Here is a 21898-nt window from a genome sequence, read left to right on the forward strand (position 1 = left end):
CCACCTCCAGTCTGCCTGCAGCTGTTTTACCAGATTTTTCATATTATTGTCTTATTTATTATTATTTCAGTCTTTTTTCCAGTTTCCTTTTTTGGTCTTATCCTTCTTTTGTTCTATGTAATCTCTTTTGAGTTTGATTTTATTAACTTTAACGTTTTAGTTACACTTTCATTATTGTTTTGTACTTTTTATTGTTTGTATTTTTATTATTGTTTAATTTTTGATACCTGATTTGCATCATTTTTATTATTACTTTTATATATTTACACACATATATATATATATATATATATATATATATATATATATATATTATTATTATTATTATTATTTGATATGCTCTTACACATTTATCAAGTTGGCTACATTGTAAATGAGGGTCACCCTCAATGTTCTCCGATGTTAAATAAATGTTCATTGACTGATTGAAGTGAAACTGGAGTTTATATTAGACCCTACTGAGAAAAGAAAATAAACAAAGAAGCTGCTGGGGTTTTCAGAACAATGGACTGACCACGACAGAGTCCAGCCCCGGATTATTTGGATAGTAAGTGCAAAATTAACTGAATTTTGGAGGTGTAGAAAAAAAGTCTCTGCAGATTCTTTGAGAAACTGAAAGTGGGTCTCCTGAAAAGAGAAATGAAGGAAAAGAGTGACACAGTAAATGCTGACCAAAAAGGCTTCTGTGTCATTTTGTGTTAAATGTTTTCTGCTTTTTGCCCTGAAGCTGAAAAAGAAATAACTTGTCCTCAACGGCTGTTTCACATGGAAACTGAATAAACCAAAAGGTGATCTCTGATTTTTGTTTTGATATGTTAGTCTGAAGTTCGCTGACGTGTCTTCACCAGAATTTTTTACAGTTGAGAAACTGGAAGCCTAAAAAAGACGTGATAACTAACATCAACTAAATTTAGTGTGGTTTAGAAAGAACATGTCACAGAACTGATTCTGTTTGATCTGAAGAGATGAAATGATGTACAGTTATACTTCAGATGAATATCTTATAGAACCAACTTTTGTTTTATTGCATTACATTTTCATCCTTTTTTTTCACAAATTTGAAATTCCTTTTGTTTTTGTTAAAACGGATGGAGTTTAAAGGGGAACTCTTCATTTTTCTAGAAATTTCTGTATAATTCTGTTGCTAAGATGTAAACAATGTCGTTCAGAGTGGTGTGGTGTAAATGGTTAATTGTAGAGAAACTTAAAGACTCAGATATCTTTACAGCAGTGGTGAAAGGGGCCCAGATGTCTACAACACAAATATAGCCATTTTATTTACTATCCAAAACCAGCAGTGAACCTACATGAGTCTTCTGAGTTATTATATGTATATATATATATATATATATATATATATATATATATATATATATATATATAATGATGGTGGTAAAATAGTGGTAATTCTTTAAAAATCTTTTTTTTCCAGGGCCTTACAACACCCTTCATGTACCTCTCCACCACAAATGTATTTTTAAAAATATGTTTTGAGTCAAAAGCTTTCAAAAAAGTATCATACTGTATTACTTTATTCATACTTCAGACTGGTTTTCTTAAGTATTTAGTGTAATAGCTTTTAGTGAAGTGGGATTTAGAGGCATTAAATGACATGGTTCCACCATGGAGCCCCGCTATTGACATCCCATATAAATAATAATGCATGGCCGTGACACATAGGATCCAAATGCGTGGCACGACAGTAAGGCATGGGAACAAGATAATTAAATTGTGGCCATGACTTAGTAAGGCTTGTGAACAAAATCACCCCTTGTTAAGCTGTGGCAAAGGCTTAATTATCTTACCCTGCTGGTGACATCCCGTATAAATAGAAATAATGTGTGGGCAAGTCTTCCCAAGGTGTGAGAACGAGATAATTAAGTTGTAGTCATGATTTAGGAAGGCATGGGAAGAAGATCCTAATGCGTGTCCACAACTTAGTAAGGTGTGATCTCATTCCCACGTTATAGTCGTGGCCGTAGCCGCTACTGTAATCGGAACCACATACCGTGGCCATCAACACGGCTGGTGGCGACTGTGCAATCCGGACTGAGCCGTGTCCTGTGCATTCATCACCCCTTACAGGCTTAGCTCAGGAGCCGCACAGTGCACTTTGTTTTGAGCTTGTTTTGACCTGTTGGACATACCGGCCCAGTGCAAGCACATGGTTCAACATCAGTGCAGCAGCGTAAAATTTTGGAAGAGTCTTGTAGCATGGCATGTGCTAACCTGGGCTCAAGGAGGACGCTGGACACAGGATTCAGAACTGCAGCAGCCTTTACTTTCATTACAAGTTCAAACAAACACGAAACCAAACACAACCAATGCAACAACTTAGTGGTTGCGCGAGTTTGAGAGGTACCGGCTAGATATAGCCAGGCTCACCTCAACACACAGCTTGGGCTCTGAGTCCAATCTCCGTGAGAGGGGCTGGACTTTATTCTTTTATGGAGTTGCCCATGTTGAGAGGCGGCTGGCAAGTGTGGGCTTTCTCATAGCCCCTCGACTCGGTGCCTGTATGTTGGGGTTTTCTCCGGTGGACGAGAGGGTAGCTTCCCTACGCCTTCGGGTTGGGGAACGGGTCTGTGCTTATGCACCGAACAGCAGTTCAGAGTACCCAGCCTTCTTAGAGTCCTTGGGAAGGATGCTTGAAAGTGCTCGTCCTGGAGACTCTATTGTCCTACTGGGGTACTTTAACGCTCACGTGGGCAATGACAGTGAGACCTGGAGGGATGTGATTGGGAGGAATGGCCTCTCTGATCTGAACCCGAGTGGTGTTCAGTTTTTGGACTTCTGTGCAAACCACAGTTTGTCCATCACGAACACCATGTTTGAACACAAGGATGTCCATAAGTGCACATGGCACCAGGACACCCTAGGCTGCAGTTCAATGATTGACTTTGTAGTCGTGTCATCGGACTTGCGGCCATGTGTTTTGGACACTCGGGTAAAGAGAGGAGCTGAGCTGTCAACTGATCACCACCTGGTGGTGAGTTGGATCAGGTGGTGAGGGAAGATGCCGGTCAGACCAGGCAAGCCCAAATGTATACTAAGGATTTGCTGGGATCGTCTGGCAGAAGAACGTGTCAGATTGATCTTTAACTCACACCTCCGTCAGAACTCTGACCAGATATCGGGGGAGGTGGGGGACATTGACTCAGAATGGGCCATGTTCCGCTCCTCCATTGTTGAAGCGGCTGACTGTAGCTGTGGCCATAAGGTAATTGGTGCCTGTCGGGGCGGTAATCCTCGAACCCGGTGGTGGACACCCCAGGTGAGAGATGCCGTCAAGCTGAAGAAGGAGTCCTACTGGGCATGGTTAGCCTGTGGGACACCAGAGGCAGCTGGCAGGTATCGACAGGCCAAGCAATCTGCGGCTTCAGTCGTCGCCAACCCGTGTGTGGGAGGAGTTTGGTGAGGCCTTGGAAAGTGTCTTTAAGGTGGCTCCAAATAGATTCTGGCAAACCATCAGGCGACTCAGAAGGGGAAAGCAGTGTGCCACTAGCACTGTATATAGTGGAGATGGTGTGCTGCTGACTTCGACTGAAGACGTCATTGGGCGGTGGAAGGAATACTTTGAGGACCTTCTCAATCCCACCGATACATTCTCCAGTGAGGAGGCAGAGTCTGGGGACATGGGAATAGGCTTGTCCATTACTGAGGCCGAAGTCGCTAAGGTAGTTAAGAAGCTCCTAGGTGGCAAGGCTCCAGGGGTGGATGAGATCCGCCCTGAGTTCCTCAAGGCTCTGGATGTTGTGGAGCTGTCTTGGCTGACACGCCTTTTCAACATTGCGTGGACATCGGGGGCAGTGCCACTGGATTGGCAGACTGGGGTGGTGGTGCCTCTTTTTAAAAAGGGGACCGGAGGGTGTGTTTCAACTACAGGGGAATCACACTCCTCAGCCTCCCTGGTAAGGTCTATGCAGGGGTACTGGAGAAGAGAGTCTGGCTTATAGTCGAACCTCGGATCCAGGAGGAGCAGTGCGGGTTCCGCCCTGGTTGTGCAACACTGGACCAACTCTTCACCCTCTCCAGGATTCTGGAGGGTTCATGGGAGTTTGCCCAACCAGTCCACATGTTATTTGTGGATCTGGAGAAGGCATTTGACTGTGTTCCCTGGGGTATTCTGTGGGAGGTGCTTTGGGAGTACGGGGTACATGGCTCTTTGCTACGAGCCATTCAGGCCCTGTACAAACAAAGCTGGAGTTTGGTTCGCATAGCTGGCAGTAAGTCAGACTCGTTCCCAGTGAGAGTTGGACTCCATCAGGGCTGCCCTTTGTCACCGATTCTATTCATAATTTTTATGGATAGAATTTCTAGGCACAGTCAGGGGGTGGAGGGTGTCCGGTTTGGTGACCTCAGGGTCACATCACTGCTGTTTGCAGATGATGTGGTCCTATTGGGGACATCAGGCCGCAAACTTCAGCTTTCACTGGATCGGTTTGCAGCCGAGTGTGAAGCGGCCGGGATGAGAATCAGTATCTCTAAATCCGAGTCCATGGTTCTCAGGCGGAAAAGGGCGGAGAGCCCTCTCTGGGTTGGGGATAGGCTCTTGCCTCAAGTGGAGGAGTTCAAGTATCTCGGGGTCTTGTTCACGAGTGATGGTACAAGGGGGATTGACAGGCGGATTGGTGCTGGGTCAGCAGTGATGCGGGCTCTTTACCGGTCTGTTGTGGTAAAGAAAGAGCTGAGCCATAAAACAAGGCTCTTGATTTACCGGTCAATCTACATTCCCACCCTCACCTATGGTCATGAGCTTTGGGTAATGACCAAAAGAATAAGATCGCGATTACAAGCGGCCGAAATGAGTTTCCTCCGCAGGGTGTCTGGACTCTCCCTTAGAGGTAGGGTGAGAAGTTTGGTCATCCGGGAGGGACTCGGAGTAGAGCCGCTGCTTCTTCATGTCGAGAGGAGCCAGCTGAGGTGGTTCGGGCATCTGGTTAGGATGCCTCCTGGACGCCTCCGTCAGGAGGTGTCACAGGCAAGTCCACCTGAGAGGAGACCCCGGAGAAGCGGAAGATGGATGGATGGATGTTTACTCTGTATTCGGTTATTTTTGTTGATTTTTATTAGGAAAAACCTGGAATGACTGACTTGGCCCCTGCAGCCAAAATGTTTGTTCGAGGTCACACCTTTGGGTGTGTAAGTTAATTGTTGGTTACACTTTTTCGTGATCTTTTTGTGTATTTGCAGCTTTTCCACTGTATGTTTATTTCTGACACATGGTTAAGTGCAGTGTCGTGTTCACACTGTGAGTTGGGCTTGTTTGATGTGTCAGGTGGAGATTAACAAACATTGTAACACTCATGCTTTGAAAGTAGCTAAAAAATAGTGCACTACTTTTTTTCTGGAAAAGTAGCTAAATTGAAGCTAGCTACAGATTCTGGGAAAGTTGCTACACAGTAGCTTACTTCTAATTTTTCAGTAGCTATCCCAACCCTGTTTAACATGAGCGCTAATTAGCGTGCTAACCTATTTTTTAGCCATAGTTTGATGAATTTCTGCAGATTTGTCCACAGACACACTCAGAGAACATACTGTCCAACGGAAATGTAAATTTTAACAGGTTAATAATTGCTCAGGCCTGCTAACGTTAGCCATATTCTGTTCGTCATGTGACGCACATTCCTATTTCCAATGTCAAAAGCGTTAAGACAGAGCATATGACAAAATGTTCTCTTACATATTCTTTCTCCACAGAACACAAGCTCCTGACTACATTATTTCTTTTCACTGTAATTGTTTTTGTAAAAGAAATTATGGACACATTACCTCAAACTGAACAGTACATTAATCGAATCTTCATGTACAAAAGTAAGGGACCGTCATCAAAGTGAGCATCCTCAGGGGGCCTGTCCAGGGTGTATCCTGCCTTCTGCCTGATGACCGCTGGGATAGGCTCCAGCACCCCCCCCCCAACCCCCCCCCCCCCGCGACCCTGAGGGAGAAGCGGCTTAGAAATGGATGGATAGATGGATTTATGATTAATATTCTGAATTGACAAAATAAAATAAAAAACAACTTAGGGCCCACACTTGTAGAATTAAAGGCATTAAAGTCTGTTCTATTATTTCAACTAACTACAGCAGGTCAGTAAACTCCAGTTTTCATCCATCCATCCATCCATTTTCTAAGCCGCATCTCCCTCAGGGTAACGGGGGGCAGTGGTGAAGCCTATTCCAGCGGTCATCGGGCGGAAAGCAGGATATACCCTGGACAGGACGCCAGTCCATTGCAGGGCAGACAAACAGACATACACAATCACTCACACATTCATCTTGTTGTTTGAACTAACCACAGCAAAACAATCCTTTTATTACAACTTACTATAGCAAGCAAAATTTGAATAAATATAATATAAATATTGTGTTTAATTTCCCAATCACAAAACAATTAATAGCATCTTTTCTGTAGGGCTTGTAATTATGACACCACATGCATTAAAGACAATAATAGTATTTTACTATTTTTGTAATTGCCAAAAAATACAGCAGTAAGATTTTTTTTATTTTAAATCTTTAAATATGATTTCAGCACAAAAAATAAATGTATTGTTTAATTTACATTCTACAGATGCAAAACTAATTGTTTGTACATTTTTTCTATAATTACATATAACATATTCCCCCCAGTACAGTGATTATAATTCATTGCAGCACTTACTTCAAATTCTGCTTGCTGTAGTTAGTTACAGTAATGGGGAACTCTTCAGTACATTTGTTTGGACAACTGTCGGCCCTTTAGTAACGAAACTATTGAATTTTTTGTACATAAAATATTAAATATACTTCATTCCAACAGTAAATTTAATTTGTATGTTTAATTATTAAAAGATTAATTAATATTCACCACAGGGCTTTTTTAAAATTCAGTCTCATGTAGTAGTTTGGTAGTTTAGTAGTAATAAGACACTTTAATGTGATTGGTTTTATCATTTTGACTCCAACTGTAAAGAAGCTATTGAATTTTGATTCTTTACAATCTACAATGATTTTCATAAATCAAGGCCCCAGAGTAAACAAACTCATCCATTTTTAAGTTTTAAATTTTAACACAATTAAAATTAATTATAAAAAATTATAAAAAAGTTGCAATAATAGGGCACATATTAATGCATTTCTTCATAAAATGTCAGGCCTTACAGTAATAAGGCTATTGATTTTTTTTTAAGTTTTAAACAGTAATTAAAACTATTTATTGACTTGCTATGGTTAGTTGGAATGATGGAATAGAGGCCCTTTGTTTTCGGTTCAGCTTGGGGTATTGTGTCGACAATTTCTTTTACAGCATACAATTTGATTATTTTCACACAGGTAGGCGGAGGTAATGTTAGGAGTCTTGCCCAAGGACTCTTATTGGTATAGTGTAGGGTATTTGCCAAGGGGGGGATTGAACCCCAGTCTACAGCGTAGAAGGCAGAGATGTTACCCACTACACTAACCAACCACAAGTTCTTTTAAAAAAACAATTACAGTAAAAAAGGAAAAGTGTAGTCAGCAGTTTGTGCCCTGTGGAGAAAGAATATGTAAGAAAACATGTGGCCATATGCTCTCTTAACGCTGTTGACATCGCAAGTGCGAATATGTGTCGAATCTCGATCTTTACCGCGCTCTACTCGTCCTGTTATGTCACACATACGGTGTGGGTGTTGAGGGAAGCCTGGGAAAAGCTCCCCACCCACCGTGAGCGGACTGAGGCATGTTGTCAAACAGGTAAAGTCTCTCTGATTGAGGGAAGAAGAGCTGTGGGGATTTTGTCAGTTGCTAATGAGCCAGTTGCTAATCATCACAGGTGAACGAGCTAACACGCAATTTTTTATTCCTCTCGTACTCAAACTTTCGAGTATGTGAGAGCTGCTGTAGGTTAGTTTAGCCGATTCATAGAGCAGAGAAAAGAAGATTCCCGAGACACTTTATCCTACAGTTCACTCCAAATTTCCTGGTCCGGGTAGCATTTTAGTTTCTAGGTAAGTCGCATTCAGTCGTTTTCATTTCCTCATTCGCTTTCAGCTACATGAAGGCTGTTTGTTTTTAAAGTCGACTTATGTCCTCTTGATCCGTTTCTCAGCACAGGCCCACTGTCCTGCACTTAATTCTGTTTTCTCTGTTCTCAACTATTGCATTAAAGTGGGTGTGTTAAATGAGAAAAAGCACTAAAATGTGCAGGACAATCGGCCACCAGGTGCAGGGCTGAGAAACACTGCCCTAAACGCTGTTCTGAATACGGTTAACCGTCAACAGGTCCGCAGCCTTTTTCATGTCAGTCTACAATGTCTTTCCTTCAACTATGTGATTCCTCGACCTCGTTTGTTGTACCCTTTTTCTAATTAGTATCCTCTTAAGCCTGGTTATCGTATTAAAAATTAATATCAGTAGCTACAGAAATTAATATCAGTGTTATTCGTTTTGGAACAAATAGGCTGCTCTTACTTCCAGCTACCGACAGAGGGCGACATTGCAGTATAAATTTCGCTCTAAAAACGCAACAGGCCTTGTTCCGACATAGGAGAGAATCACAGGGGAATTCCTCCAATTTTTTTTCTTTCAAAATTCCCGCATAATTCATTGAGATGTAAACAAAGTGATCGTTCAGGTGGTGATTTGATGTGAAATGGTGCATTTTAGGCAAACTTGCTGATCTAGATTTCTTGGCAGGTGTCTCAAACACTGGGGCAGTCGTGGGCTGGAGGTTTAGAAACTAAAGCTGGCCCTGTGACCGGAAGGTTGCTGGTTCGATCCCCAGGGCCAACAGTCCATGACTGAGGTGTCCTTGAGCAAGACACCTAACCCCCAACTGCTCCCCGGGCGCCGTGGATAGGGCTGCCCACCACTCTGGCGGGGCAGTCGTGGGCTGGAGGTTAGGGAACCAGCCTCGTGACCGGAAGGTCGCTGGTTCGATCCCCAGTGTGCTCACTGTCACCTAGTGTGTGTGTGTGCTCACTAGTGTGTATGTGGTGTTGCACTTCACGGATGGGTTAAATGCAGAGGTGAAATTTCCCTGTCGTGGGACTAATAAGGGTCACTTAATTTTTTTTTATTTAAAACACAAATATTTACTGTCTAAAACAACCAGTGAGCCCACATCTCCTGAGTTTTATGTCATGCTGCTAATATTGAAATAGAGGTACGTCTGAGCAAAAAAAGACAACGTTTTATATAAGGACTATTTGTCCTTACAACACTTACAACCTGCATCTAGCTCTCTGCCATGAATGGATGTTTGTGAGTTCAAACTATGCCTTCAGCATGGTGGTAGTATGAGGGAAGACAGACTGAGGGAGGGACAGAACTTTTAAAAGTTGGTCTGGAGTTCTAGAAGGCCAGAACCCCTCAAAGCTGTAGTAGGACTGATGTAGGACTGAGGAATGGGGGGGGTGGGGGGGGGGGGGGGGGGGTTTAGAATCCTTCATCACAAGATTCATCACTTTTTTCCTTAATGATTTAAGATAAATAGTTTCTACTATAAAAAAAACTTGAACTCATCACTGTGGACTAACTTTTTTAATATATTATACATTTTTATATATATTTAGTACTGTATGCTGTCCAGTAGTGTTGTTTGAGATTTCACTTACTGCTATGAGTTGAATGCTTAATGTGCTTTTTGTACTGTGTGTACACATTCTGATGCCATGTTTTGGACAGGCAAGATGCCAGGACTTGCTGAAATATGCTTTTGCATGCTGTCCTTGTTTCATCTGGCATGGGCAAGATGCATCAACAACGGCGACAATGGTAAAAGGAATATAAATTCTTGCTGTCCTACATTCAGTAATGTGAAGTGATGCTGGTTGTTCCTGCTTCTTGTTTTGTATATCTCTTCTTTTCCTTCTTGGGTGTTTTTTCTGAGTGATTCATGCATTGGGTTTGTTCTGTCCTGCTCCGTGCTCCAGTTTTCATCTATGAGAAATCTGCAGACTCGTTCCTGTCTCGTTCACTGCTGTACAACAGCTGGGACTTTGAGCTGGTAACACCGGGCGACCTGGAGAGAGAGTGCATCGAGGAGATCTGTTCCTATGAGGAGGCCAGAGAGGTGTTTGAGGATGACACAAAGACGGTGAGTGCATGTGTGAGTGTGTGAGGAAGACAGACCTGTGCGTGTTGCAGGTGGTTTCAAACACGTCTCTTAGATGTTCTTTCTTGTCTTTTTATTGGTGTTTTTTACAGTGAGAACAGTAATACCAAAATGGTGGGTATTATCAAGCCCCCTTCATATGAAATGAATGGATCTCAAATGATAAAGTAATCTTGTGTAAAAGTAGTGGGATCATTTAAATTCTTGGATCATGCTGTCCTTTGTTTCCCCACAGGCCCATTTTTGGAAGACATATGTGCATGGTGGTAGTGGTACTGGTAAGATGGCCAATCACAACTCATATAACCTTCAGAAAACCTGAAACTGTGTTTACCAGTCTTGGTCCTTGGTCCCAGGGTTTTTCTCGCCTCACGTTCTAGACATTGTAATATCCTTTCTGGACTCAAGGCATGTGGTAGTGCCGGGTGGCATCTATGAAATTTAATATCACTTTATTTTCGAAATATATTACTGATACTGATACTGGCACACAATACTAATAGAATGTCTTACAGACCTGACACAGCTTGTTCTGAGTGGACTGTTTTATTCAGTCTTCCTCTTTTAAAGGGGAAGTAAATGGGTTTATGATGTAAACAGATTTTTAAAAAGTGGTTCTGTGTGAAATGCTCTGTTCTAGGGAGATAGGAACCAGGCGCCTGACCTCTATTCTCCCTCCCATTTACATTAAAATTTTTACATTAAATCCTCTGCCTGATGCCTGAGGCATTGTCTTATGATATTCGTGTAAGAGTTTTAAGATTTAATGGTTTGGTCTTACATTTATTTACTTTTTTATTCATTCATGACAGAGAGGTACAGTTGTATGCAAAGGTTTGAACACCCCAGCCAAATGAATTGGTTTATTGATTTTCCCAGGGAAATAACACATCCTCCACAGAGAACAAACTCATATATCGCTGCTGTTGGAACAAAACCTCATATGTACATTTAGGTCTTTTTTGAGTTTTTGACATAATCTGACAGTGCCTTTACATTACCTCCTTTACATTGGATGTAAATTTCATGATGAATGAACCAAAAGAAATGGCCCAAAATTACCTGGTTCCATTGACTTACATTAAAAGTAAAGTGTTACTTCTCCTGTAAAGTCATCATTTTGGAGATACAATATTTTGTTCAGACAACAGCGATCTGGCATTTTTCTGCAAATTTACTTGCTAAATCTTATTTTCACTTAGAAAATCAACAAAACATGTTATCAAACAAGAAGTGTTCACACATTTGTATATAACTATATCAACACTGCTGAACTGAAAAACAGTATCTCTCCAAATCAGTATCACTGTATATCAGACTAGATGATACATGGCCCAGCCCTGCTGTCCAGGGTTTCCCCTTTTCCCAACCCACCTGACTCATCTCATTAGGATCCACCCTTTAAGATATAGGTGTGCTATAGCAGGAACTTTCTCACATGCAGGGCATGGGAGCTCCAGGACCATGACTGGAAAACACTGCCCTAAACTGCTTGAATGACTCATAACTCCATCAGAGTGACACATTCTTAGTTGTTCTTGGGCGTAAATTAAGTGGCTGCGGTTGTTGTTGTGATTCAGGGTTGCTATAGTGGCATGATTGGTGGAACGTCCATGTTTATTAGTTCAGTAAGTTGTTTGAAGTGGATTCATTAACAGGTAATAACGATGGCTTGTATGCTTGCTCAGGAACTTCTGGCCGTGTGGATTTGCCTGGTCTCGTGTCTGGGATTCTGGCAGCTGTGATCATAGCTGCTATAGCTGTTGTGATCGGCTGCTACTGTTACAAGAACCGTGGCAAAAGCACAAGGCAAAGGGCCAGGTGAGTGGCAGTGTAAAAATGTGTAAATATGTCAAAAAAAAATCAAATGGAAAAGTGCCTTCCCTTTGGAGGATAAACAGGGAATCTACTTTGTCAGTACAAACCAAAATGGCTTCTTAAGAAAGTGCCATATTTCAGTTTTTAAATCTGAAAGGACAAAATTTTTACTGAGGATAAGGTTAGTTAGAAAAAATCTATTACACATACATTATTATAAATAAAGGTACAAACAATGTAAATGTTCTCTCAGTGGTGCAACAGGGGTGTTAGTGGTGTTTTAAGGTCCAACTGTGAACCTTAAAGAAGATTTTCCAGGTGAAAAGTACATATTTGTACCTTTTCATAATCTCATGTTTTAAAACAGAACAGTAAAATAAAAAGCCTGGAGCTGAGACGAGGTGTTTGGAGTCTACACAACTTAGAAAATATCATTTCAGTGGATTGTGCTTCAGTTATGTTCCCTGACTAAAGGTACTAAGATGTACCCCAGTGACAAGAGTGACAGTTTCATACCTTTATTTCAGAGTGTAGGTACTTACATATATAATACAAGTAAAGCACATTATTACAGATATGTACTTATATATTATACATATGCAACATTATTGTTACTTATAGCAACTTACACATATAAAGCATGTGTAACATATTACATATAGGTACTTATATGCATGTTACATCATTGCACATACAGATACTTACATATGTCATAATAAACATATATGTCAGGGAATGAGGGGCACAAAGTAATTAAGCAATAGAACATGAGAGGGAGTGTGTTATCGCGAAAAAACATCACGGCTGTGATTTGGTCACCGTAGATCATCACAGTCGTGTTGTTATAGCGATAACACGCGACCTTGAATGTTCTATTGCTTTTATACAACAGTTAAATAAATAAAGAAACTGGGCTGTGAACGTGGCATTTAATGTGTTTTAATATTATCAGATCCTTCCGCCAAATTATTGTTCCTTAACCAGCAGCTTGATGCTACATCAGAGTAAGGAGCTCCACCCACTTGCTGCACAGCCAGCAGTTCGTTCTCCAGCTCCACACAGACCAACTGACAGTTTAGGAATTAAGAATAGTGTAGTCTCATCTTCAGAGTCTGACCAAATAAGATGTCAGTCAAATGTGATCTTAAACATATCCATTTTGTTTTTGTGCCCAAAGTAAGAAGTAAAAATGTTCAAATGGCTTGAGCGCCTCCTACAGCTGTCAAAGTCTTTGCTTATCAACGGCGTCTCAGTGGAGTGATGCAGTGTTTGTGAAAAACCTGTGATGTTGTGGTGATATACGGCCTCTCAACCAATCAGCTTGCATGGCCAGCACTAACTGTTGTATAACATGAGGTAAAACATAGCATGGGACTTTTTTGATGTAGTTAAACAGGTTCTAATAGAACATTTGGTCATCTTGTATTCCCATAGCAACAGCAATCAGCATATTTCTCCAGCTTCCATAAGTAATTTCATTCTAAGTATTATTGCGTTATTAATTCACTCCTGTATTATTTTAATCTCCCTTAATGTGTGTGTATTGTTACTGTCAGGACAACATCATTTGAAAGAGGCAGGTGTTCTTTTTGTTGTGTCAAAATTTCATGATGGGCAGAAATGGTCCAAAATTACTTGTTGTTACTGAAAAAATTTTTTTTTCCATTTACTTCTTTTAAAAGTTGATATATGTCACTGCTGTCTGAACAAAACCATCTCCAAAATGGTAACTTTACAGGAGAAGGAAAAAACATACTTTACTTTTAATATAAGTCAGTCAACCAGAATTTTTTCCAAGTCATTTTGAGCTGTTTCTTTTAGTCCAATAATCATAAACTTTACACACAATGTAAAGAACAACAGGCATTTTCAAATTAACTGAAAAACACCAAAAATGGAGATACAAGGTTTTAAATATAATATTACACACACACATATATACACTTATAATAAGTAAATAAACTAAACTAAACTGAACTAAAAATCTGTTTACTAAGAGTTTAAAATATATATATTTGTTAGAAAAAATGATTCATATATTAATTAATGCATACGTTTAATACAGTTAGCAGTGATTTTGTGTATGTCACTATGTTTGTTTAGCCATTTCCAAACCTCTCCTCGAGGAAGCCCTGGACTATTTGTAGTTATCATTTAGTATTCTTCAGACTAGCTCACAAGATCTAAGCTGTTATTTTAAATAAGAAATTTGTTACTTTTGACTGCATTTATGTTTATTTGTATTCGTTCTAACGATGTACAGTGTATTGACTTCACTGGTATAAACATGCTCACTGCTGAGATAGAGGGTTTTAAATAGTGTGCTCAGGTGTCTAAGACTTCAGCACAGTATTGTACATGTAACACATATAGGACATATGACCCTACATCCTGACACTGTATAAAAACAAACCCCTGTGTGTAAGAGAGAGAGATCATCAGTCACTGTCCTGGGTCCCAGTGTGTGTGTCTCATTGTGTCACTTTCCCTCCTGCCGCTACACCTTCACCACAGTGTGCCGGTGCAAATGCCAGCAGACACTTGTCCAGCGCCAGAGATGGTACCTTTGTCTAATATCGAGGCTCCAGGTTTGCCGTCCTACAATGAAGCCCTGGACCGCAGCGGGCAGTACGATGGCCCTCCACCGCCCTACATAGGGTAACACCTCAGTTTATGTTTTGTGCGTTTATATATGAATCATTTTACTGAATGAGTTCAAACTGTGATCCCACAATGAAAAAACTATTTTAAAAAGCAATTAAATATTCAGACCTTAGATATTTACAAGGGTTAGATTATGATCTATTTAAACCCAAGGTGTTCATTGAGATAGAAATAAGCTAAGTATATACAAAACCATCATTTATAGGCTGGTTCAGTTTATTCACTCATTGAGAAGTACGTCTAGGAAAGTCCATACCAAGCTTTCTTTTCCTACTGTCCTTTGGCTTCATCTACTTTTTCTCATGTTTTGCCATCTCAGTTTTGACCACTGTTTGGTACTTGACAATCCCTTTAATATCTCTAAAGACTGTTAGTAAATAAACTAAACATAATCAAGGCCTAGAGTAAATTTAAAAAAAAAATTTTAGTCTAAAGTTCAGCTAAAAAGTCTGAAATATGTTTTCAGCTCTGACTTTGAAACTGTTTGGTTAAGTGGTGCCAATACAATATTTAAGCTCAACTGCACTTAAATGCAGACTTAAGTCATTTTCAGTACTTGACACTTTTCAGTAGTTTAAATACTTTATATATAAAGTGTGTGTGTGTGTAGTACATATACACTGCTCAAAAAATAAAGGGAACACTCAAATAACATCCTACATCTGAATGAATGAAATATTCTCATTGAATACTTTGTTCTGTACAAAGTTGAATGTGCTGACAACAAAATCACACAAAAATCATCAATGGAAATCAAATTTATTAACCAATGGAGGCCTGGATTTGGAGTCGCACACAAAATTAAAGTGGAAAAACACACTACAGGCTGATCCAACTTTGATGTAATGTCCTTAAAACAAGTCAAAATGAGGCTCAGTATTGTGTGTGTGGCCTCCACGTGCCTGTATGACCTCCCTACAACACCTGGGCATGCTCCTGATGAGGTGGCGGATGGTCTCCTGAGGGATCTCCTCCCAGACCTGGACTACAGCATCCGCCAACTCCTGGACAGTCTGTGGTGCAACGTGGCATTAGTGGATGGAGCGAGACATGATGTCCCAGATGTGCTCAGTCGGATTCGGAACGGACGGGCCAGTCCATAGCTTCAATGCCTTCATCTTGCAGGAACTGCTGACACACTCGAGCCACATGAGGTCTAGCATTGTCCTGCATTAGGAGGAACCCAGGGCCAACTGCACCAGCATATGGTCTCACAAGGGGTCTGAGGATCTCATCTCGGTACCTTATGGCAGTCAGGCTACCACTGGCGAGCACATGGAGGACTGTGCGGCCCCCCAAAGAAATGCCACCCCACACCATTACTGACCCACTGCCAAACTGGTCATGCTGAAGGATGTTGCAGGCAGCAGATCGCTCTCCACGGCGTCTCCAGACTCTGTCACGTCTGGCACATGTGCTCAGTGTGAACCTGCTTTCATCTGTGAAGAGCACAGGGCGCCAGTGGCGAATTTGCCAATCCTGGTGTTCTCTGGCAAATGCCAAGCGTCCTGCACGGTGTTGGGCTTTGAGCAGAAGCCCCATCTGTGGACGTCGGGCCCTCATACCATCCTCATGGAGTCGGTTTCTAACCGTTTGTGCAGACACATGCGCATTTGTGGCCTGCTGGAGGTCATTTTGCAGGGCTCTGGCAGTGCTCCTCCTGTTCCTCCTTGCACAAAGGCGGAGGTAGCGGTCCTGCTGCTGGGTTGTTGCCCTTCTACGGCCTCCTCCACGTCTCCTGGTGTACTGGCCTGTTTCCTGGTAGCGCCTCCAGCCTTTGGACACTACGCTGACAGACACAGCAAACCTTCTTGCCACAGCTCGCATTGATGTGCCATCCTGGATGAGCTGCACTACCTGAGCCACTTGTGTGGGTTGTAGAGTCCGTCTCATGCTACCACGAGTGTGAAAGCAGCACCAACATTCAAAAGTGACCAAAACATCAGCCAGAAAGCAGAAAGGTACTGAGAAGTGGTCTGTGGTCCCCACCTGCAGAACCACTCCTTTATTGAGTGTGTCTTGCTAATTGCCAATAATTTCCACCTGTTGTCTGTTCCATTTGCACAACAGCTGTGAAATTGATTGTCAATCAGTGTTGCTTCCTAAGTGGACAGTTTGATTTCACAGAAGTTTGATTTACTAGGAGTTATATTGTGTTGTTTAAGTGTTCCCTTTATTTTTTGAGCAATGTATGTATATGTGTATGTGTGTATATATATATATATATATATAATATTAGTGTGTGTGTGTGTATACTTCATAGTAGTGTATACTGTAGAAATTTAGATTTTGGTTATGTATGCACAAAATAACTTTTTCACTTGTCTGTTTGTTCTTTTTCTGTATTGTTCTTCTTAGGGAGACGCCATCTGCCCCTCCAGAATCCCAGAATGAGGAGTGAGACTCAGAAAACAGCTGATGAAATTCTGCTCTAGCAGGAAACTTCGAGGGTCTGGGGTAGTGATATAAGGGATTTGTATGTAGACCTACTTTTAGATTTTTTTTAATGCATGTAATTGTTCTAAAGACAAAGGTACACAAACAGCAACAGCTGTATTTCAATCCACCATGGACTATTTATTTTCTTTGTGTCAGCACATTGTAGTTTTCTATATTTAATGTCATTCTATTTTCCTTGAACAGCTGATTTTTTAATAAACCCTTTTTTGTTGCTTTTGAATTACTATGAGGAGTCTGTTTTTAATAAAACAACTACTTGTTAACAACTGCTTATCAAATATGGCACTGATCAGAACAGAGGTCATTTACATATATCACTGTTAAAAGTCACATTACTAAAAACAGCCTGTTAGAGTCTAAGGAGTAAAAAAAATGAGTTATTGCTGTTTTTTTTGTGCATAAACCCACACAAACGTCATAAAATAGACCTCAAAGGACAAAATAAAAATAGAAAAATGAATGATATGGGCCCTTTACATGCCTCAATATCGTATTTCAGCTATTTGGAGTTTGCAGTTGTAATAATTTCAGTAATCCGCCGTGGTGTTCTTCCTTTCTGCGAATCCAAGTCTGATTGTCGGAGCTGGAGTTCATACGCGCTAATATTTTTATTTCCCAACCGTTTTCAGGATAGTCCCGCCCCTACTGCGCTATGATTGGCTAGCAATATCTTGCGTCGTGCGCTATTATTGGCTACTTGTTCATATTCGCGTGAAGCCCGCCAATAGCTGGATAGCGTGGACGTACGGAGAGGTAGCCAATCCTGGTGTGGGAGGGGCGGGGCGTAAGGCACGGAGTACGGGCGGGCAGCAGTGAGCACAAGACTTTACAGACAGACTGTGCGTATAGTGTGTCTGTGTGTGGAGCGAGAGAGAGAGAGAGAGAGAGAGAGAGGGAAGAGGGGAGTCACGCAAAAAATGGCGTCTCCAGAGCAGAAATATCATAAAATATCCACTTCATTCCGTGTTATGGTTCACATTGTCACGCGCGTCCAAATAAATAAATAAAAAATCCCGCGTGCGTAGCACCTTAACAACGCGGCGTTTTTTCTCTCTTTTTTTTTTTTTGCAATGCATGCTAATATTGTTTGCTGGTGTGCAACAGCTGCACTCAAAAAAATGCAAACAAATAATAACAATATAAAAATGCTGCCACATTCAGGCTACTTTAATATGGCTGTTTATATTTATTTGTTTGTTTTGTTGTTGTTTATTTATTAATTCGCTATATTCGAACACACTGAACTGATACGTGGACTGTATTGCAATATGCATGGAGTAAAAAAAAGAGGGCAGAAAAAAAAACGACGGGGTACAAATGTGTACGTGGGTGAGCGAGAGAGTGAGAACGAGAGACAGCGTGAGCGCGCGCGCGTGCACGAGCATCAAGCCTCGCTGCTGCTGCTGCTGCTGTCTCTCTGTAGACAAGGACAATAGACGTTGAAATATATAGAGGGGAGGGAAGAAGCTGGATTTTTTTTGTGGTTTGGTTTGCACCCCACATCCCCCCTTTTCCTCCTCCACCCTCCTCCCCTACCCATGTAACCCCCTCCTCTCTTCTCCGTATCCTCCATCTCCCCCTCCTCCTCCTTCTCCTCCTCCCTCCATTCCTCTCTCTCTCTCTCTCTCTCTCTCTCTGCCCCCCCCCCTCCGAGCTGCTCCCATTCTTGAGGACTTGCATGTGAAACGGGAGAGATAAACAGACGTGCGGAGCGCCGAGGAAAGGACAAGGGGAGAGAGAGAGAGAGAGCGAGAGAGAGAGAGAGAGAGAGAGTGAGAGTGAGAGAGAGAGAGCGAGAGACGGTGCATTAGAATTTAGGAAACAACCTCCCTCCCCTCTCCTCCTCCCCTCTCCTCCTCCTCCTCCTCCACCTCCTCCTCTTCCCCTCCCTCCCTTGTCTATCTCTCCATCTTCATCCCTCGTTCTTTTTTCTTTAATGGATAGGAATTATCCTGGCACAGGATTCGGTGATCTGGGCGCAGGAACGGGATGGAGTTACGAGAGATCAGCGAAGGCAAGGTAAGGGCGTGCGTGCAAGAGGAGAGAGAGAGAGAGAGAAAGAGAGGAGGGGGTTGCACTGTCTGTTTTATTTTTATTTATTGTATTTTGCCCCTCGTGCACGGGGTGGGGGGGTAGCTGCAACAATGCCCCAATGCCGATGGTGCAAATGCATGCTGCTCTGATTATGGGGTCCAGGTTATTGTCATTACCGAGCGAGGAGGAGGAGGTGGTGGTGAAATGGGGGGGTTGAGTTGGAGGAGGTGGAGGTGGGGGTGTCTTGGAAAATGCAAGGAATGCGATTGAGAGTTAATGCGTGATAGGGAAGGTAGACTGAGACTGAGACAGAAAAAAAGAGGGGAGAGGGGCGAAAAGAGGGGGGATGGGACGCTGCTAAAGCTAGCTAAAAAGAATGCACAAAAATAAGCAGGCTTGTTCGAATTTCCCCGTTCCACCTTAAATGGTGCAGCAGTTACGTTGTGGAGCCTCGGGCGCTAGAATGTAACTGCTGCACCATTTAAGGTAGAACGGGAAAATTCGAACAAGAAGCTCGCGACTTCAGCTTCGTCAAAAATACATGTATGAAGCCTCCACTGGGAAGCTCTCCGAGCCCTGGACCGTGTCTGATTTATGACACGCTGTTTATGTGTTGACAAAGCACTGTTTTATTATTTGGCGGCCAGTTGGGTTTTTTTTTTTGCTCGCTTGCTACTGTATCCCAGCGTGGCTAATGCTGTGTGGCCTCTTGGAAACACGACGGGGCTGCATAGCCTATTGTTTTGACTCCAAAAATGCTGGAAGCTTCCTTCTGCAAAGGTTGCATTCCATGTGGCTGCACATTTCTTCCATGCTGCTCGTAAGTGCTACAGCTTAGCACCGACTGCAGCGGAACATCACCCCTTTTTCCGATACCAACGTTTTTGTGCGTGTTCATGTCAGCCCAGGTACAGTCATGTCACCTGGCCAGGTGATTAAGTAAGGCTGGCAGGTCCGGGTGCTGAGCTGCTGAGATTATTTCATTTCAAATTTCAACGCGTACATCTTTTTGAGGGGGGTGGAGTGGGGAAGGGGAGAGGAGGGAGGTGGTGAATGTGAGCAGGTCAGGCCCACAGTAAACACACTGTATAAGGTCAGACGCTCTAATATGTTGCAGATGCAGTTTTGGACCATAAGCCAGCTCTGTAAGGAGGCTGGCCGAGTGGCCCCGGTAGCTTTAGACATTAAAATTCCTGGACTAAGTGCTGGCATGTTTGGCTTGTTGTTGTGGCTACCTGCAGCACACTGAGCCAGACACAGCGCTGCTCCATTTGCGACCATTTCGTGTTCATACTGTGCAGCGCAGAGCCTGTGTTTTCTTATAACAGTGTATCTGTTATCAGTGTGAGTGTAGCTCTGTTATTGTGCGACTATATTAATGTAAGTTTAACTCTATTAATGTGAGTATGACTTTAGTAATGTGGCAGTGTGATTGCAGCTGTAGTAAAGTAAGTGTGACTGTAGTAGTGTGAGTGTAGCTGTATTAGTGTGTGTAGCTATACTAATGCAAGAATAGCTGTATTGATGTGAGTAGAACTGTGTTAATGTGAGTGTAGCTGTATTAATGAGTGTGTAGCTGTATTAGTCTGAATGTAAGTATCAATGTGAGTGTAGCTACATTAATGTGAGCAGTTAATGTGTGTAGCTATGTTAATGAGTGTAACTATCAGTGTGTGTGTAGCTGTATTAATGTGGGTGTAACTGTATTAATGAGTATAGCTGTATTAATGTGAGTGTGACTGTATTAATATGAGTGTAACTGTATTAGTGTGAGTGTAGCTGTATTAGTGTGACTGTAGCTATACTAGTGTGAGTGTAGCTGTATTAAGGTGAGTGTAGCTGTATTAATCAGCATAGCTGGATTACTGTGAGTGTAGCTGTATTTTTGTGTGTGTGGCTGTATAAATGTGAGTGTAGCTGTATTATTTCGAGAGTAACTACATTAATAAGAGTATATTAATAACTATTAATGTGAGTCTAGCTGTATTATTGTGAATGTGGCTGTATAAATATGAGTGTAGCTGTATTATTTCGAGTGTAACTACGTTAATAAGAGTGTAACTATTAATGTGAGTCTAGCTGTATTATTGTGAATGTGGCTGTATTAATATGAGTGTAGCTGTATTAGTGTGAGTGCAATTGTCAGTCTGAGTGTAGCTGTATTAGTGTGAGTGTAGCTGTTTTAATGTGAGTATAGCTGTATTAGTGTGAGTGTAGCTGTTTTAATGTGAATGTAGCTGTATTAATATGAGTGTGATTGTCAGAGTAGCTGTATTAATGTGAGTGTGATTGTCAGTCTGAGTGTAGCTGTATTAGTGTGAGTGTGATTGTCAGTCTGAGTGTAGCTGTATTAATGTGAGTGTAGTTGTATTAGTGTGAGTATAGCTGTTTTAATGTGAGTATAGCTGTATTAGTGTGAGTGTAGCTGTTTTAATGTGAATGTAGCTGTATTAATGGGAATGTGATTGTCAGTCTGAGTGTAGCTGTATTAGTGTGAGTGTGATTGTCAGTCTGTGTGTAGCTGTATTAATATGAGTGTAGCTGTATTAGTGTGAGTGTGATTGTCAGTCTGAGTGTAGCTGTATTAATGTGAGTGTAGTTGTATTAGTGTGAGTATAGCTGTTTTAATGTGAGTATAGCTGTATTAGTGTGAGTGTAGCTGTATTAGTTTGAGTGTAACTATATTAATATGAGTGTAACTATTAGTGTGAATGTAGCTGTTTTAATGTGAGTGTGGCTGTATTAGTGTGAGTGCGATTGTCAGTCTGAGTGTAGCTGTATTAGTGTGAGTGTACCTGTATTAGTTTGAGTGTAACTGTATTATTAGGAGTGTAACTATTAATGTGAA

At 41.7% G+C, this 21898-nt stretch overlaps 2 protein-coding genes across 4 annotated transcripts in view; both read left to right on the forward strand.

Annotated features, from left to right (window-relative positions):
* Positions 1-7633: 7633 nt before the first annotated feature.
* prrg2 (proline rich Gla (G-carboxyglutamic acid) 2) lies at positions 7634-17236 on the forward strand. 3 transcript variants are annotated; one of them, XM_017697374.2, is made up of 7 exons: positions 7634-7712; positions 9645-9734; positions 9893-10056; positions 10310-10352; positions 11763-11895; positions 14407-14550; positions 16915-17046. In XM_017697374.2, the coding sequence occupies exons 2-7, from the start codon at positions 9650-9652 to the stop codon at positions 16955-16957; spliced, it is 612 nt and encodes a 203-aa protein (XP_017552863.1). In that variant the 5' UTR covers positions 7634-7712; positions 9645-9649; the 3' UTR covers positions 16958-17046. The 3 variants fall into 3 exon arrangements, with proteins under 3 accessions (XP_017552863.1, XP_017552862.1, XP_017552861.1); XM_017697373.2 differs by lacking the exon at positions 7634-7712 and adding an exon at positions 7728-7966; XM_017697372.1 differs by lacking the exon at positions 7634-7712 and adding an exon at positions 7736-7791 and having other exon boundaries at positions 16915-17236.
* Positions 17237-18689: 1453 nt separating this feature from the next.
* The window catches only part of prr12b (proline rich 12b), a 36261-nt gene continuing 33052 nt past the window's right edge, over positions 18690-21898 (forward strand). The window contains exon 1 of the mRNA XM_037544636.1: positions 18690-19035. Within this exon, the coding sequence (XP_037400533.1) occupies positions 18953-19035 (83 nt within the window). The 5' untranslated portion in view covers positions 18690-18952. The remainder of the gene's footprint in view (positions 19036-21898) is intronic.

Source organism: Pygocentrus nattereri, chromosome 14, assembly GCF_015220715.1.
Source record: "Pygocentrus nattereri isolate fPygNat1 chromosome 14, fPygNat1.pri, whole genome shotgun sequence".
Lineage (NCBI taxonomy): Eukaryota > Metazoa > Chordata > Actinopteri > Characiformes > Serrasalmidae > Pygocentrus > Pygocentrus nattereri.

Bases quoted from the DNA above. Each gene is read 5' to 3' on its own strand.
- prrg2 (XM_017697372.1), top strand. From the start codon at position 7,767: ATGAGCCAGTTGCTAATCATCACAG. The intron at 9,735-9,892 runs GTAAAAGGAATA...TCCGTGCTCCAG, and splicing joins CATCAACAACGGCGACAATG to TTTTCATCTATGAGAAATCT. The intron at 11,896-14,406 runs GTGAGTGGCAGT...CCTTCACCACAG, and splicing joins AGCACAAGGCAAAGGGCCAG to TGTGCCGGTGCAAATGCCAG.